The sequence below is a fragment of the Pempheris klunzingeri genome, chromosome 4 (assembly GCF_042242105.1).
Source record: "Pempheris klunzingeri isolate RE-2024b chromosome 4, fPemKlu1.hap1, whole genome shotgun sequence".
Taxonomy (NCBI): domain Eukaryota; kingdom Metazoa; phylum Chordata; class Actinopteri; order Acropomatiformes; family Pempheridae; genus Pempheris; species Pempheris klunzingeri.
Genome location: NC_092015.1, coordinates 25,864,886 through 25,879,905, shown reverse-complemented (window position 1 = coordinate 25,879,905; position 15,020 = coordinate 25,864,886). Strand labels below are relative to the sequence as shown.

At 42.2% G+C, this 15,020-nt stretch overlaps 1 protein-coding gene across 1 annotated transcript in view; it reads left to right on the top strand.

Moving 5' to 3' along the window:
• Positions 1 to 15,020, top strand: part of LOC139200010 (solute carrier family 12 member 9) — a 62,649-nt gene that overhangs the window by 15,752 nt on the left and 31,877 nt on the right. Inside the window, exon 7 of the mRNA XM_070829239.1 lies at positions 14,764 to 14,921. Within this exon, the coding sequence (XP_070685340.1) occupies positions 14,764 to 14,921 (158 nt within the window). The remainder of the gene's footprint in view (positions 1 to 14,763; positions 14,922 to 15,020) is intronic.

Genomic DNA, 15,020 nt, shown 5'->3' with positions numbered 1-15,020 from the left:
GTGTCGGTGTGTACGCTGATCTCATAGCATCAGGTGTGAGTGGGGGAGATGGAGGCGGTCAGTGTGCTCATTATAACATGGGATGAGGTCGTTTAACTCCGTCATGGAATTCATAGATTTTGTTAAGTCAGTGCCGAGCAGGGGCAGTGGGAGGATTTAGTGATTTCTTTCACAATTTCACAAAATGTTACACATACTTCGCGTTTTATCGCACGTTAAGCATTATATAGCATTAAAAGTCCGTTTTCAGATGCGTTCCAGCTCAGCAATGGAACTTTGTCATGGAATGTTGTGGAATTTTACACCCATTTCACAGTGGGAACTCTGGAACTGTGAGACTGACTTTGCAGATGCACTGACAGTACTGAGTGTGTGTGTGTGTGTGTGTGTGTGAGTGTGTTTTTGAGCACATTTTCTGCTTCACAGCTATTAGCACTGCAAAGAAAATGAAGCTCATTTGGATGTAAAAGGCGTACATCTGGTTTCCAGGTCACTGTTAATAGAGCGGTCCCATATTTTGTCTGTTTTGAGATTATCGCTGATGATATGCCACTATGTTAAGAGGGCCGCTGATGATGGTGATGAAGGCTGAGGGGATGTGAGATAGAGGGGAATCTATTAACCTCGTGTGACCAGCTAGCCAGCCATGACAGATTGCCCTGTCGCTACTTTATCAAGCTCTTTTGGGTGTGTGTGTGTGTGTCTGTGTGTGTGTGTGTGTGGATTAGGAACTTAAATCTACACTTAAAGCAACAGAGTGAGTGTGATGAGTCACTCAGTTGCTCCACTGTGTTTTATTATTTTACAACTGGTTTCATGCAACTGGTTTAGTGTGTGTAGTGGGGGGATGTCTGTGCTTGGTTGACGTGTGTGTGTGTGTGTGTGTGTGTGTGTGTGTGTGTGTGTGTGTGTTTCTCACAGTGCTGTGCTGCAGTGACCTGTGGGCTAATCCACCCTGCGCTATAGAAGCTTTTGTATTAATAACTGACTTGATAATTATATTAATTTGAATCTTCTGGGCCTTCTTTTGTTGTGCTATCTCTGACATGCAGCTTTATGAATGTGTGTGCAATCCACACACCCCCCGAAGTGCCTCTGTCTCTCATCTTGCTTTTCCTACCCCCCCCCCACCCCCCCCCCCCACCCCCTGCATCTAATTCCTCTCACTTTTTCAGAAAAGTCCCATCTTTCTTCATGCCACTTTTTTCTCTCCATCCTCCAAAAACACGCTGTATTCCTGCTGTGTCTTGTGTCTCTTGTCTTTTCACCCACACGCTGTCTATTTCCATTCCTCTGTTTTCATATTCAATATTTTACTCCCCCCCCCCCCCCCCCCCCCCCCCTTTCTCTGGTTACCTTTCAATCACATACCTTTGTTCATGTTTTTTCCTCATCCAACATCTTCTGTCCCGCTTTAGCCTCTTCCTGTCTGCAGGAAGTTTTCTCAGAATTCTGAAGCCTTTTCAATAACTCAAGGACCTTTCCTTCCTTTTCCATCTGAAAAGGAGCTAGAGGTTCTTGGCCATAGTTCTTCTCCTATAAAAAAATCTGTTGTTTGGGGATAAACACTCAGCTGCCATTTTAATGCTAGTGCAACTGATTAAAAAATACCAGCAAGAAGAAGCAAAGATAAAACAAAAAATTGTTGAGTTGAGAGACAGACCGAGTGATGGGCAGACAAAAACGTGTTTCAAATTTGAGCTTAAAATCATTATGTGCAGAATCTGGAGTTTTTACCCCACAGTGGAGGTATCAAACAAAGAGGGAATGAGCAGGTCAGCACGAGGATGCAGCTTTTAGATTTTAAAAAGGTACGTTTAGAGCTGAGCTAAAACGTGTAAAGATAGACACAAGAACATATAGTTTGCCAGCAAGTCAGTCTTGACAAAAAAACCCCCAGAAATAACAGAAATTGTCAGAAAATGAAATAACTGAACATAACCAAATGTTCAGCTAACATCTGCTGGCTCTATATTGATATTGGTCTACTCCATCAACCTTACTGCAACAAAGGAAATGTTATTCCTTAAAATACAATGAAACTGCTCCTTTAATCCAGCTTTATACGGGAAGAACACAGAGAAACAGAAACAGAAACAGGTGTTTGAAACCATTAAAGTGAATGTGGGATGTGAGATGACATCAGCTGATCAATTGGCTTTTGGCTTTCTGCTATTGTTATTTTATGCCTTTTGTCTGGGTGAATACTCGACACTGATTGGCTGTAGGGTCTCCTTTAAAGTGATATAGGACACCTAATAAGTAGCTCCTGTGAAACCGTCTGTTCTCCATTCTAAATTAAGGCCCTGGCTACATTAAATGAGTAACCAAAGCAACGGGGGTGCACTCAAAGCCTCTTTTTTTTCCAGTTTATTGAAACATGTTAACAAGCTACCGTGTTTACAATAGGTCCTCGTCCTCTTTACACCAGAGGACGGCAAGCTGCAGGAAGTAGCCTGCCCCTCTGAGTTCTACTGAGACTTTGCATCACATCATCACTTCGATCGCGTCTCAGAACAGTTTACGCTTAGTGATCATCGCGTATGGGAACAAGCATGTGATCTGGGGCTTTTGTGTGCTATCTGTAAAAACTGTCGGCGAGTGGAAAATAAAACTCGGCATAAGAGATCATCTGACATCCCACACTCAGCCTCCATGTCGTCCCTCACATATCAGCCTTTAAAAATCTGACCAGGCGTTTGAGCTCTGGTTTTTATTTACTCCATGAACTTTTTAGCTCCTCATGTTTTTGCTCTTTTTGGCAGAAAGGTTCAGGAAACATGGCCATATCTTTCAGTCTTCACATCATTTCCCCTCATTCTCATGCTTTCTTCTGCTCCTTGTCCAGACTGTAAGGCAACAAGTCCAGCTGCCCCCCCCCCCCCCCGCTCCCTTCACTATCACCCCATAGCAGCATTCTTGGATTCTCTTTCTCCTTTCTCCCTCTGCTCTTTGTCTATCATTCATCCATCCATCCATCCACACAGCCGTGTTCCCTGCTTTTGTTATTCACCTCCTATCTCTTCACTGCAGAGATTCCAGTCACTTTCGCCCCTTCTCTCTCTCCATTTTCTCAATGCTGTCCCCGTTTGTTTTTTGAGGAGGGGGTGGGGGTGGGGGTGGGGAGGCAACAATGGTGGCATAACAGGCCAACATGTCCTGTATGAAATAAAAGCTGCTGGAGTGGAGGGAGACGTGGGAGTGAAGAGCCACAGACCTGTGTGATGGAGAGCTTAGATGTGGGGCTTTTTATGTAAGATCGGTCGACCAGGCCTGTCACAATAATTATGTCGTTGGATTCTAGTTTGATATATGGACATTGCATTGATCATTTTTGCTGACTTTGTTATTGCCTGTGTTCTTGTGCCTGTTTACATAAGAAAGTCACTGATTGCAGAATAAACAGGAGGGTTTTCCTGAACAGTAGCAGACTTCAGTGCAGCGCCTGAGCCTAATGAGCAGGAAAAAACCTCTGCTCAGACATGTCATGCTGGCATTTCCAGTGGTGCTGCCTCTCTTCTCTCATCTGCTGTCTGTATTGGACTTTCACCGTGGATGAGGCTCAGGCAGCTCCTCTACACACACACACACACACACACGCACACTCTCTCACACACACTCACACACACGGCAACAGTACAAGTGAAGCAGGTGAAGTGTAGATAACGTGTTACTTGAGGCTAATCGGTGTTTTTCCCAACGACTACATAGTCACAGCCAGAGAGTCCATTTACGTGAGCGGGCAGTATGTCTGCATAGCAATGTAACTAACCCATAGGTTATGTAAAAGGAGTGGACGGAGCCATTTTGAGGCCTGGAGGTTAGGCGGTCACCATCACAGTTTCTGAACCAGAAGTTACATTCATTCCACGCAGACCCCGCGTCTGATGAGCTAGGCCATGAAGGTGGAAGGTTGGCCAGCACGAGGTGAGTCAAGGCAAGGTCCAGTTGTAAAGGAAGTCTGTAAGAAATGACCTTCCTTCTCACCTCAGTAAACATTGTTCTAATGAGTTTATGGTTTCTATCACTCGTTTCGGCCTTTTTCTGTCTTCATTTGGTAGATTATGGTCCCATTTAGAGAAAAATAGACGATGTAGCTGGATATGCTTAAGGGCAGGGATACCTTGTACCTAACCAATCAGAGGCAGATCATGAATGAACATAATCGATCAGAGGCGGATCTTCAGGGAATGCAGGTGTGGAAATAAATCAGGTATCACTTCAGCTCCAGAGAAGCAAGATGATGACGGCTAAAATGCCAAACTCACGGCCTCTAAACGGTAGCCCACAAACCAGTGGGCTTCATCACCGTGGCTACGTCTTACGTTCCTTTTGAATCAGATGTATGTACTTTTGGAAATGTGGTTCTCTTTATATTTTTATTCTGGGATTCTGAGAGACCATGATGATGCACATGCTTTTTATGAGGCTTGTTTGACCCTGAATATCAAGAAAAAAGGACCCTCGGAACTGCTATCCCGTATCAGTCAACCCCTAGTTACAAGCATTGTGAGCAAATGATGGGGTAATACAAAAAAGGGGCTCAAAATTGGAAGTTGGTGCAAAGAATGACTGAATAGAGAGGCTGAAAATTGGAAAATGGTGAAACGGAGAGAAGCCGTAAAACGAGATGAGGGTAACCGGAAAAATATGATAAACATTTAAAAATGTGCAGGAAAAGCTGAGAGAGCAAGTGTGAAGTGTTGGAGAGAAGGAAAGCCTGGAGACCGAGGGAGGGAGGACAGAAAAGAAGGGAGGGTGTGTGTGTGTGTGTGTGTGTGTGTGTGTGTGTGTGTGTGTGTGTGTGTGTGTGTGTGTGTGCACGCACAGAGGCCTTGTTAGTTATTGATCCCATTTAATAATCCTTAACCACAGTCTACTCCCCTGAGAGCACTTAACTCTGCCTCTCCCTCCCTCTCTCTGGCTCTTACACCCCCCCCCCTCTGCCTCCCTTTTACTTTCTGTTTGCCTCCTTTTCCTCTGCTGCTTCTTTATGTGTCTGTATCTCTCCCTCACCCCTCATGTGCCGTGGCTGCACTCTAAAAGTACCTCCAAGGTCAAGGTGAAGTGAGGCTAAAGACCCACACTAAATCCCCGCAGTAAAGGGTGAAGCTGGTGCTGGTACATTTGTTGCTATGGAGTCGATTCAGTCGTCTCTAAGAGGCCTGAGCTCATTCAAAGCACACCGGGCCAGATACACTCTATGTAAAGGTAACACGGGTCTTTTGCGAATTGAGATCCACACGTTCAGGCTGTTACTGCTCAGACTTTTTGAAGTGTGCTCTGAGGATTTAGCCACTGGCTTTGCTTACAGAAAGAGTTCTTCTTTGTTTTTCTACTATGACATGGTGGAGAATTGGGCCATAGAACTGTCTCCTTTTCATGTCTTTCAGCTCAGGCGTAGCCTTTATATTTTCATATCACACGCTTTCAGTTCAGTGTCGGTTAGGATGAAGGTGCACTTTTACAAAGCACACATAGTCAGTGGTTTTTCATTTAAGACCAGGAACGCTTAACCCTTCGGAGTCTAGGACTGCCACACGGCGTCAAAGTCACATGTCGCACGTTTGAAAACGCAAAACTGTGACACAAGCACGCAGGTGCTCAATTCAAAGACTGTTGGAAAGTGGACACTTCAAACTTTTTCCAAGTGTTTGAATTTTGTCGATCGGCCCATTAAGACTAAATTTATGGAGAGCCGAAGTCGCGCACTACAGCTCTTCTACGAGTTAGAAGATGCTGAATCTGGGGAAGAACGTTCTGATTCTGAGGAAGACTCCAGTTTCAGAGGATGAAGTGGATGCTGCGCGTGAAGACGAACGAGAGGAGGTGTCCGCGCAGACCCCCGCTCCTCCAAAGATCCAACTAGTTCCTACTCGGATTTTGTGTTTCTTTTGCACTTTTACATACAGTGTGTCCATATATTATGTCAAAATAAATAAATACTTGTAGAATCACATAGGTGAGGTTGTGCTGAAAAGAAAGACACAAAGAAAGGCAAGCTAAGCAGTTTTAATGGGAAACACAAAGGTAAAATGAAAAGTAGTAAAAAAAACGCCGTTTTACCCCAGACTGTGAAGGGTTAAATAAGCTGTGGTTTGATTCTGTCGATAACTCCAGGATCATATAATCTAAGTAGTGCAAGTGTCTGTACACTTCAAAGACCATTTGAGAGTAACACGACGGTACAACCACAAGTGTTTCTGTGGTTCCCACAACTACACTAGAGTGATACATCCTCTCTCCGGCAGATCACGTTGCGTCGGTTTTAGGAGTCAGAACTTCCCAGATAAGTTTTGATTCACATCACGTTAATAATTTAAGCTTATAAACGTAATACTTTTGAAGTAAAACCTTCAGTATTTGGATCAAGTAGCTCATGAGAAATAAAGTGTGCCAAATTTAGAAATCTACAGCTGTTATTTCAATATGTCATTTATATATTATATATATATATACTGTATTATATATATAGAGAGAATTTCATTTAGGTAAACAGAAATATTGGATCAGTATTGACAGAGGACTCTGATCAGGACCAAAAAAACTAGAGCTAACGTGATGGGTGGTGTCTGCTAAGGTCCCATGTAGAGGGCTGCTTTGGGACCCAGTGTAAATCTCATGGGAGCGGGCTGTTTGAACTTTGCTGTTGGTAGTTGTGGACGGTCAAAAAGTAAAATGCAGGAAAGTTGTAGAAATTAGTTCCTTTTTATGTGTGTCATTAATCAACAGTCTTGAAATAAGCATTGGTTTAACATTAAACACCACATAAACAGATAAAGCAATTTTAAGCAAGTTCTCGACTGTAAGCCAGACTGAACTCGCTCGCTGGCGTTGCCATAATGAGCAAATAGGACAATCATTTAGCCAAATGATCTCCAAAAATCAAATGAAAGTGTTTTATTTAAATGTGGAGGGAGAACACAACAACACAAAACGGATGGAATATATTGTGCTATTGTGTGTGAGTGGAACACACACATTGTGGGAGCGGGCAGTAATGGTCAGTGATCCAGTGGAAGAGGATGAAAATACAGTCCAGTGCAGGGCTGTAGATTTTCTGATTTGTTCCCCCTGCGTGTCCTGAAAAAGTCAAATATTTCACTGGTCATTTTCTGACTTGGAGACCAAATGACGTAAAAATGGGTGTCCAGGCAGGACACCCCTGCCACTAATTCAGGTGCTTATCTATTAGTTTTATTTTGGACCACTCTTTCACAGGAAAGTCTATGGCGAATGTTGTTCTGTTGCAAGCCACAACTTCCCAGATGTGCTGATCTGAGCTGATGCAAACAGCTGCCTATCAGCCCATCCAGCAGGCAGTGGAAAACAGCAGCACACTGCTACTGCCAGAGAAACGGTAGTTGAGTTGCTGGGCTTCAAAGTGCCAAAGAATGAGCTTAAGTAGGCTAAACAGCACTGTATAAATGCAGGACTTGGTAATAATTCTCTGTGGGTTTGTCACCATTGGTAACCTTTTCACTTTACACATAATCATTTAGTTTGCTGTTAATGTAAGATATTTTAGAATAGTGGGAAAAACACCAAATAGATCCAGTTTTGAATATAATGACACAAAAAAATGACTTCAGCTTTTCTTTATTCCATCAGTACTATCTGCCCATTGCTGTTTGCAGACACAGAGATGTCGGGCAAACAAGAGGAAAATGCAGTAAAAATAAATGCTTGATGGAGAGACTCATAAGAGAGAGTAACCTTTGCATCACGAGTCGAGTATTGACTTACAGGACCATCATGTCCATATTGCTGAGACACAAATGGTCACATAATGGTGCAATAAGCATAACAGTGATGTTAGCCATAAGCCAGAGCCATCTCAGTAACTAGCTATGATCCCACTTGTGCAGTTATTGGACATTCTGAAGTCTTTTTTTCCCCAGCATCATTAAACTAGATGATCCTAAATCGTTATGTTGGTTCTGATGAGGAGTGACCTCGCCCTCGGAGAGCCGAGACGACCAGAAGCACAGCCGAAGAAGCGCTGCAGAGAATCCTTACACTGGTTTTATGATATACCTAAACACATATGCTCTAGCATATCTGAGCACTTCACTTCTTATATCATTTGAAAAAGCCCGGATGATTAATCTATAATATTCGACCAAAGCACTGGTGCATTATAAGAAACACAGACGTGTGAAATGATGGATTAAAAAGATGAATGCGCGTGAATACACAAATGAGGGCATGAATAAAAGTGGTGAACAAATGAGCTGAAGGATGGAGCGGAGAGAACAATCGGCTAAACAATCTCTGCGGGCTCCTTTTAGTTGTTTAGCTTCGCTTCCTCCTCTTCTCTAAACGAGCTCCTTTAATCTGTCACTCGCCCCCTCGCGCTTTTGTTCTCCTCTTTATTTGGATGGCAGAGCTCATTTCAGCTGGATGATCGGATCAATAATTACTATCCAGGCCCCACACACACACACACACACACACACACACAGCTTTGGAAGGAACACATGATTATGAAACATAGAATACATATATAATTGTCCAACACGTGAGCACCCCCCCTCTCTTTCTCACTCACTCACTCACACACACACACACACACACCCCATTTGTCATTGCTGTCACCCAGTTTGCAGCGGTTTTGTTTTTGAGATTCAGTTTGGAAATGTCAAGCTTTTCGAGATTTATTTTGCTCGTGCCGCACGTCAGAAAAATTAATAATTAGCCTATAAGTGTCGACCCACATCATCACTCACCTCTTACAGACAAACACACGCACACAATCACTTGCACACACACTTTGATTCTTCATCATGCTTAGCTTTTTTTTTTCTTTATGTGAGTCCCCATTTTTTGTGCAGCAAACACACGTAGACTACCCTTCTAGTGTACGCTGCTGTATCAGACCACTGAGCAGTTTTTTGGTGTTATGAATATGTCAGAGGGTCTGATTAAAGCAATGGTTCATAAACTTCACTGCAGTGTGTACGCCACGCACACACGCATTAACTCACAAACACACACATGCGCCAAATAAACAAAGTAGTTGGCATTTCCTAATTTCGAGGGTGATGTTAACTTCTCCACAGAATCTTTGTTTAGTTGATTTGTGGTAAGTCAGAAGCCTGTGTGTGGTTGTGTGTGTGTGTGTGAGTGTGTGTGTGTGTGTGTGTGTGTGTGTTTGCCCTGCATGTGTGTATGTGTGTGCGTGCTGCCTGCCTCTTGGGCTCCATGTGAAATAATAGTGTGCTCAGATCTTTGGATGGAGTGAACAATACTTAACAGGGCCATGATAATAAGTATTAAAATCACTGGACCTGAAAGAATACGTGATGAGACTCTTAATTGAGAGAGGGAGGGAGAGAGAGATACGAATAGAAATAAAACCGGGGGGGTGGGGGGCTGAGACAAAAAACTGGAAAAAACCCTTGATTGGGTTTTAAAAACATCATGATGAGGTAGATGAAGGTGATGAGGGAGGGGAATAGAAGGAGTGGATTGTGTGTGTGTGGGCATTGAAACACAAAGCTTGAGAGAGAGAGAGACACTCTAATTCTCCTTTCTCATGCTGTGTTGTATTGAAAAAATGTGTGTGGGGGGGCGGGGCAGGCCGCAATCATGCACACCCTGCTGTGGTTTTTGTACTCTGATCTTTCGTTCTCCATGTCTAGTGCAGCATCTCCTGCACACACACACACACGCTGGAGTGAGCCCCTTATTCTACGATCTCATCATTAGACACCCCGGCAGAGTAATCATCACTTCCTTTTCAATCTTGTTCTTTTTCATTGGACATGTTCAGCCCCCCTGAACAAATGAGTTTGAAATGATACACAGCCTTTTGGACCACATGAATTTGATCTCCTGATATGAGTGTGATAAAATGAAGAGTTTATCTGTTTATGGTTACAGAGATCATGGGTGTCTGCTGTGTGGTGGTGTCGCCATAGATGTCTAAAAGATGTGGACGTAGCTTCCAGGTCGTGCCTTGATCTGCATTTTTTTTGTAATTGCCAGCAGGGGGAAACACCACTGGGCCCTAAAAAATGTCTTGTTCAGTGTTTGGTTGCTCTAAATGACACTCTGAGGACGCTGCTGCTCAGTGTTCTTGATAAGTCTGTTCTGTTTTAACCCTTCGGAGTCTAGGACCGCCACACGGCGTCAAAGTCACATGTCGCACGTTTGAAAACGTAAAGCTGTGACACAAGCACGCAGGTGCTCAATTCAAAGACTGTTGGAAAGCGGACACTTCAAACTTTTTACAAGTGTTTGAATTTTGTCGATCGGCCCATTAATACTAAATTTATGAAGAGCCGAAGTCGTGCACTACAGCTCTTCTACGAGTTAGAAGATGCTGAATCTGGGGAAGAACGTTCTGATTCTGAGGAAGACTCCTTTCAGAGGATGAAGTGGATGCTGCGCGTGAAGACGAACGAGAGGAGGTGTCCGTGCAGACCCCCGCTCCTCCAAAGATCCAACTAGTTCCTACTCGGATTTTGTGTTTCTTTTGCACTTTTACATACAGTGTGTCCATATATTATGTCAAAATAAATAAATACTTGTAGAATCACATAGGTGAGGTTGTGCTGAAAAGAAAGACACAAAGAAAGGCAAGCTAAGCAGTTTTAATGGGAAACACAAAGGTAAAATGAAAAGTAATAAAAAACGCCGTTTTACTCCAGACTCTGAAGGGTTAAACCAAAATTAACATCCCAATTCATATCAAAGTTAACATGAACCATATGTGTAGCAATGCTAACCAAGCTAGCTTGGCTAGCTAGCCATATATGGCCACTCCAAAAAACCTAGATGGCAACGACTAAAATGCCAAACCCGAGGCTTCAAAAGGACAGACCACGTGGGATTTTCTTTTCTTCTTTTGTTTTTTAATCGTAGGTTGTGAAAGATTTTTGCTCTGCCATTATTTATTTACACCAGAAGTGAGTAAATGTTGCCATATAGTATGTTGCCCTATAGTAACACACAGCAGGTCCTGGAATAGTAACAGTCAAAAGTGAATAGTATGCAGAATATTCTCAAAACTGCAATTTTGCCCTCTGATTACAGCCATGAATATACTGAATTGTGGAGCAGATACTCACATCTATCCTTAAATGTAAAAATATTAGTGTAGAATATATATAAAAATGTAAGAACAATTTATTATTCATTTTTGCCATGCTGGTGCCATGGCTCTAGGGATGGCATTGTTGGTCTAGTTGTGGCGGGTCCACCACCTCCACAATAAAATATCTCAACAATTTTTTAATAGGTTGTTGGGAAACTTTGTGCACACATTTCCTAATTTTTCCTCTTGTGCCATCATGTGGCTGGAATTTGTGGATTTGAATGAAATGTTCTGATAATGATTTCAGTCATTTGTGTTCCCACAGAATTAACTGTAATAACTTTGGGATCCCCAACTTTTCATCCAATACAGTCATCCATCCATTATCTAAACCGCTTGTCCGTCAGGGTCGTGGGGGAGCCAATCCCAGCTGACTTTGGGCGAGAGGCGGGGCCCACCCTCGCCAGCCAACCATAGGGCCAACACACAGAGACAGACAACCACTCACACTCACACTCACACCTACAGCTAACCTCACCTCCATGTCATCAGCATGTTATCATTGTATCATTAAGCTCAAAGCACCACTGTACTGAGTCCAGCATCTTAGGAACCCCAGCGTGACTCTTAGCCTTGTTTAGTCTTGTTTATAAAACACATAAAAGTCAGTATTCTAATTGTCAGAGAAAAAATGTTTCACAGTTGAGTAATAAACTATTTTTTAACACATTATTCTTTATTGCCTTAATACATGCACAATCACATCAAAACGTAGGGAAAATCTTCAAAACACACAGAAACGTACGCAGCTCCCACTACGAGCCTCGGAGCGACGGGAGTGCCAACCGAATGCCTCATTGACTGCCATGTTAACTGAGAGCTCAAAGTGGAGGAGGGAGGCAGAAACTAAGACTTTTCTAACCTGCTCCAGTTTTCTCCTTTCACAAGTTAGAGACCTCAAACTACATGTACGTGTTCAGCAGACCCTCTTCTCTCCACGGATCGAATATGAGGTGGCTGTGATTAACCTGCTGAGAGAGAGAGACGTCCGAGAATAAAACATGCACTTCCTCCTGCCACTAGGTGGCGCTATGACTATGGTTCAAAATTGGCACATACGTGTCTTCAGAGCCGGACAGTCATCAAACGGTATAAATTTGGTGAAGATAGGACCTTGTACAGTGGAGTTATAGCACTTTTAATGCTCATGGCGAAGGAAAATTTATTATCGAAATTCGCCGCATCACCACGGCTACAGCTTTTGATGGAGACTCACAGTTTTCACTACAGACCAACATCAACATCTTGAGGCTTTCCTGACCAAATTTAAAGTGGATCTGATCAACTGGCTGGTCTTGAGCCATCATAGTGTAAAACATAGCATTTCCAGGACGGAACTCTCATCAGACATGTCAAGTTTGGTGCTGATTGGATCATGTAGAGTCAAGCTATTAACAACTTCCTGTTTGACTGCGAGACACTGAAGTTTGACAGCTTGCCACGCCCAAACCGTTAAAGTTTTGTAGAAACCTTTAATAACTTTTCTTCGTTGACGCCTTTTCTACCAAATAATAATAATAATAGAAAAATAATAATAATTCCTTCAGTTTCAACTATGTTTTCAGCCCCCTGGTGCTCGTGCCCCATGGGGTCCTTACACCTCTTGTGCTTGGGTACTGATATTTCCCTCTTGGTGCTTGTGCCCTGATATTTTCTTGCATCCTCGCATTTCAATAGGGTCCTCGGACCGCTTGGTGCTCGGGCTCTAAATATAGACACTCTAATAACAAAGCTGTGCCAGTTGATAGACTCTCAAGAAACACCTGTTTACCTGTGTTTATTGTTAGCTTACATGCTAACTAGCTTTGAACTACACTGGTTTGATAAAATAACCTGGTGGAGCAGGTGTAGAATGACAGCTTTCTATTAGAAATGGCTTCAAAGTATACTGAAAACATTTGTTTGTCTTTGGCAGTTTACAACTAGTAATGTAGTTTACAGTACTAAAATAAAATACATTGTCATCAATAAAACGACAGTTTCGATGTCTTTATTTATAAAGCGAATCCATTGTCCTATTCTTTTCTTTATCTCTAAAACTTAGTGAATAATGGTGTGTTTGAATAGGAAAATCTGAATTTCCTAGTTCCCAGTCAGAAATTTCAACTGGAATGACCCTGACGTCGGATTTCTGACTGCAGCAGAAGTTGGCTGCTCCGCTCATCAACAGTATGAAAACTGTAGTAATGTACCATTCATTAGCACTTATGTCTCATTAGTCTCATTGAATCACTTCCATCTGTGGACATATCTCTAAGGTGTGCAAAATACAGAGTATATGTTGTTTTCAACTGGCATTGCTGACAGTAGATAACCTGGCTTCCTGACTTGTTGTACTGGAATGCAGTCAACTGAGGTGTGACATTAGTCCCAGCTCCAGCTTCTAACTTCTGAGGTGAACGCATATGTCTGGGTGGGGCCATTAAAAGCCAGTTTCTTGTAATGGCCTTCCTGCCAGCTGTGAGTAGAATTTTGACCAAGTAATTATCTTCCTCCAGCACCACTATAGTTATATTGCCCAAGTACAAAATGGACCACTTGTTGAAGATTGTATATCTTGATACCCATTTCAATGCTGAAATCACTATCCCAAAAGGGCTCTATCTTTGGGCAACTCCAGAAGATATGCACATGATTTGCATCTGTATGGCCACATCATTTACAGCCTGTTTGTTGCCTTTGTGGTTTTTTGCTTTTTATGCCAAGTGTAAAAAAGAAACTAATTAGATTCTTCCAAGTGAATTCTTTCCATTTATTTGAATTTGTGGATGTCTGCAGTGTTATACGCATGATACCATTATTCATTTGAAACCGTGATGTTCAGTTCCCTTTTCCACTTCTACCACTTTTTCCAGTTTTACATATAATGTAGTTTTAGCCTGATATTCCATTAAACTATGATAACATTTAGATGTAATCCTCAGTGATTTTTGGTTGCATGCATTGAACATCATTTCATCCACAGGATTCTTTTCGTCTGATGCCTTCATTTTTACATTTTGTTGCAATATCCTCTCAACTGAAGATACCTAAACAAGTCTTAATTCCAAAGTTCAAATCTGTCCATCAAATGTTGAAAACTTCTTAGCTTTCAGTTTTCAGTAGCAGTATGTCATTGAACTTTCAATCATTTTTAATATTAGCAAAAAATAAAAACATATTAAATTTATTTTGGCCAGTGTTATTTTGGATTTTGGGCTCACAAGCTGTTACAATTCATCCATTGGGCTTCCCATCTGTGTTGACTTAAAAGTTCATTCTTGACCATGGAATTGAGAAAACCGTAAAATATTATAGCAGTTGCTACACTTTTCTGTGCCACAAATTCTTAGTTTTCTTTCTAAATTCTTCTCTTTTATGTAAAATTGGTGAATAGGTGAATTTGGCTGTAGCATTAAAGAGCTGGTTGAAAAGACTACAAAGGTGCCATGCAAGTACAGTCCATGTACCACGTTTGTTGGTCAGTAGGCTAAGCCATGTTTGATGGTGGCTAAAAAACTCTGATGTTTTACTACTGAAAACTATCAAATCAAACTAAAGATGATATAAACTGAAACAAAATGCATGATTTTCTTTGTGCATGTGGTGAAGTGGCTTCAACCAAACTTCCATTCATGGTTTCTAAAGTAATGTCTTCAATTGTATTCTCCAAACCTTTACAGTGTCCTGCTTCAGAGAGATTACAGTTTCCTGAGAGACATCAACATCTGGAACCCCTTTGTCACCGTAGGGGTTTATTCCTCCACTCTCTCCGCTGCCATGAGCAACCTCATCGGAGCCTCACGCATCCTTTACGCTCTTGCCAGGGACGACCTGTTTGGTAGGTAGCACAACTTTTCTCTGAATCTGATGGAAGAGTTGTTGGGGGAGACAGGCAGATGGGCTTTGGTATTGAGCTGAGCAAATAGAAAATTACTAT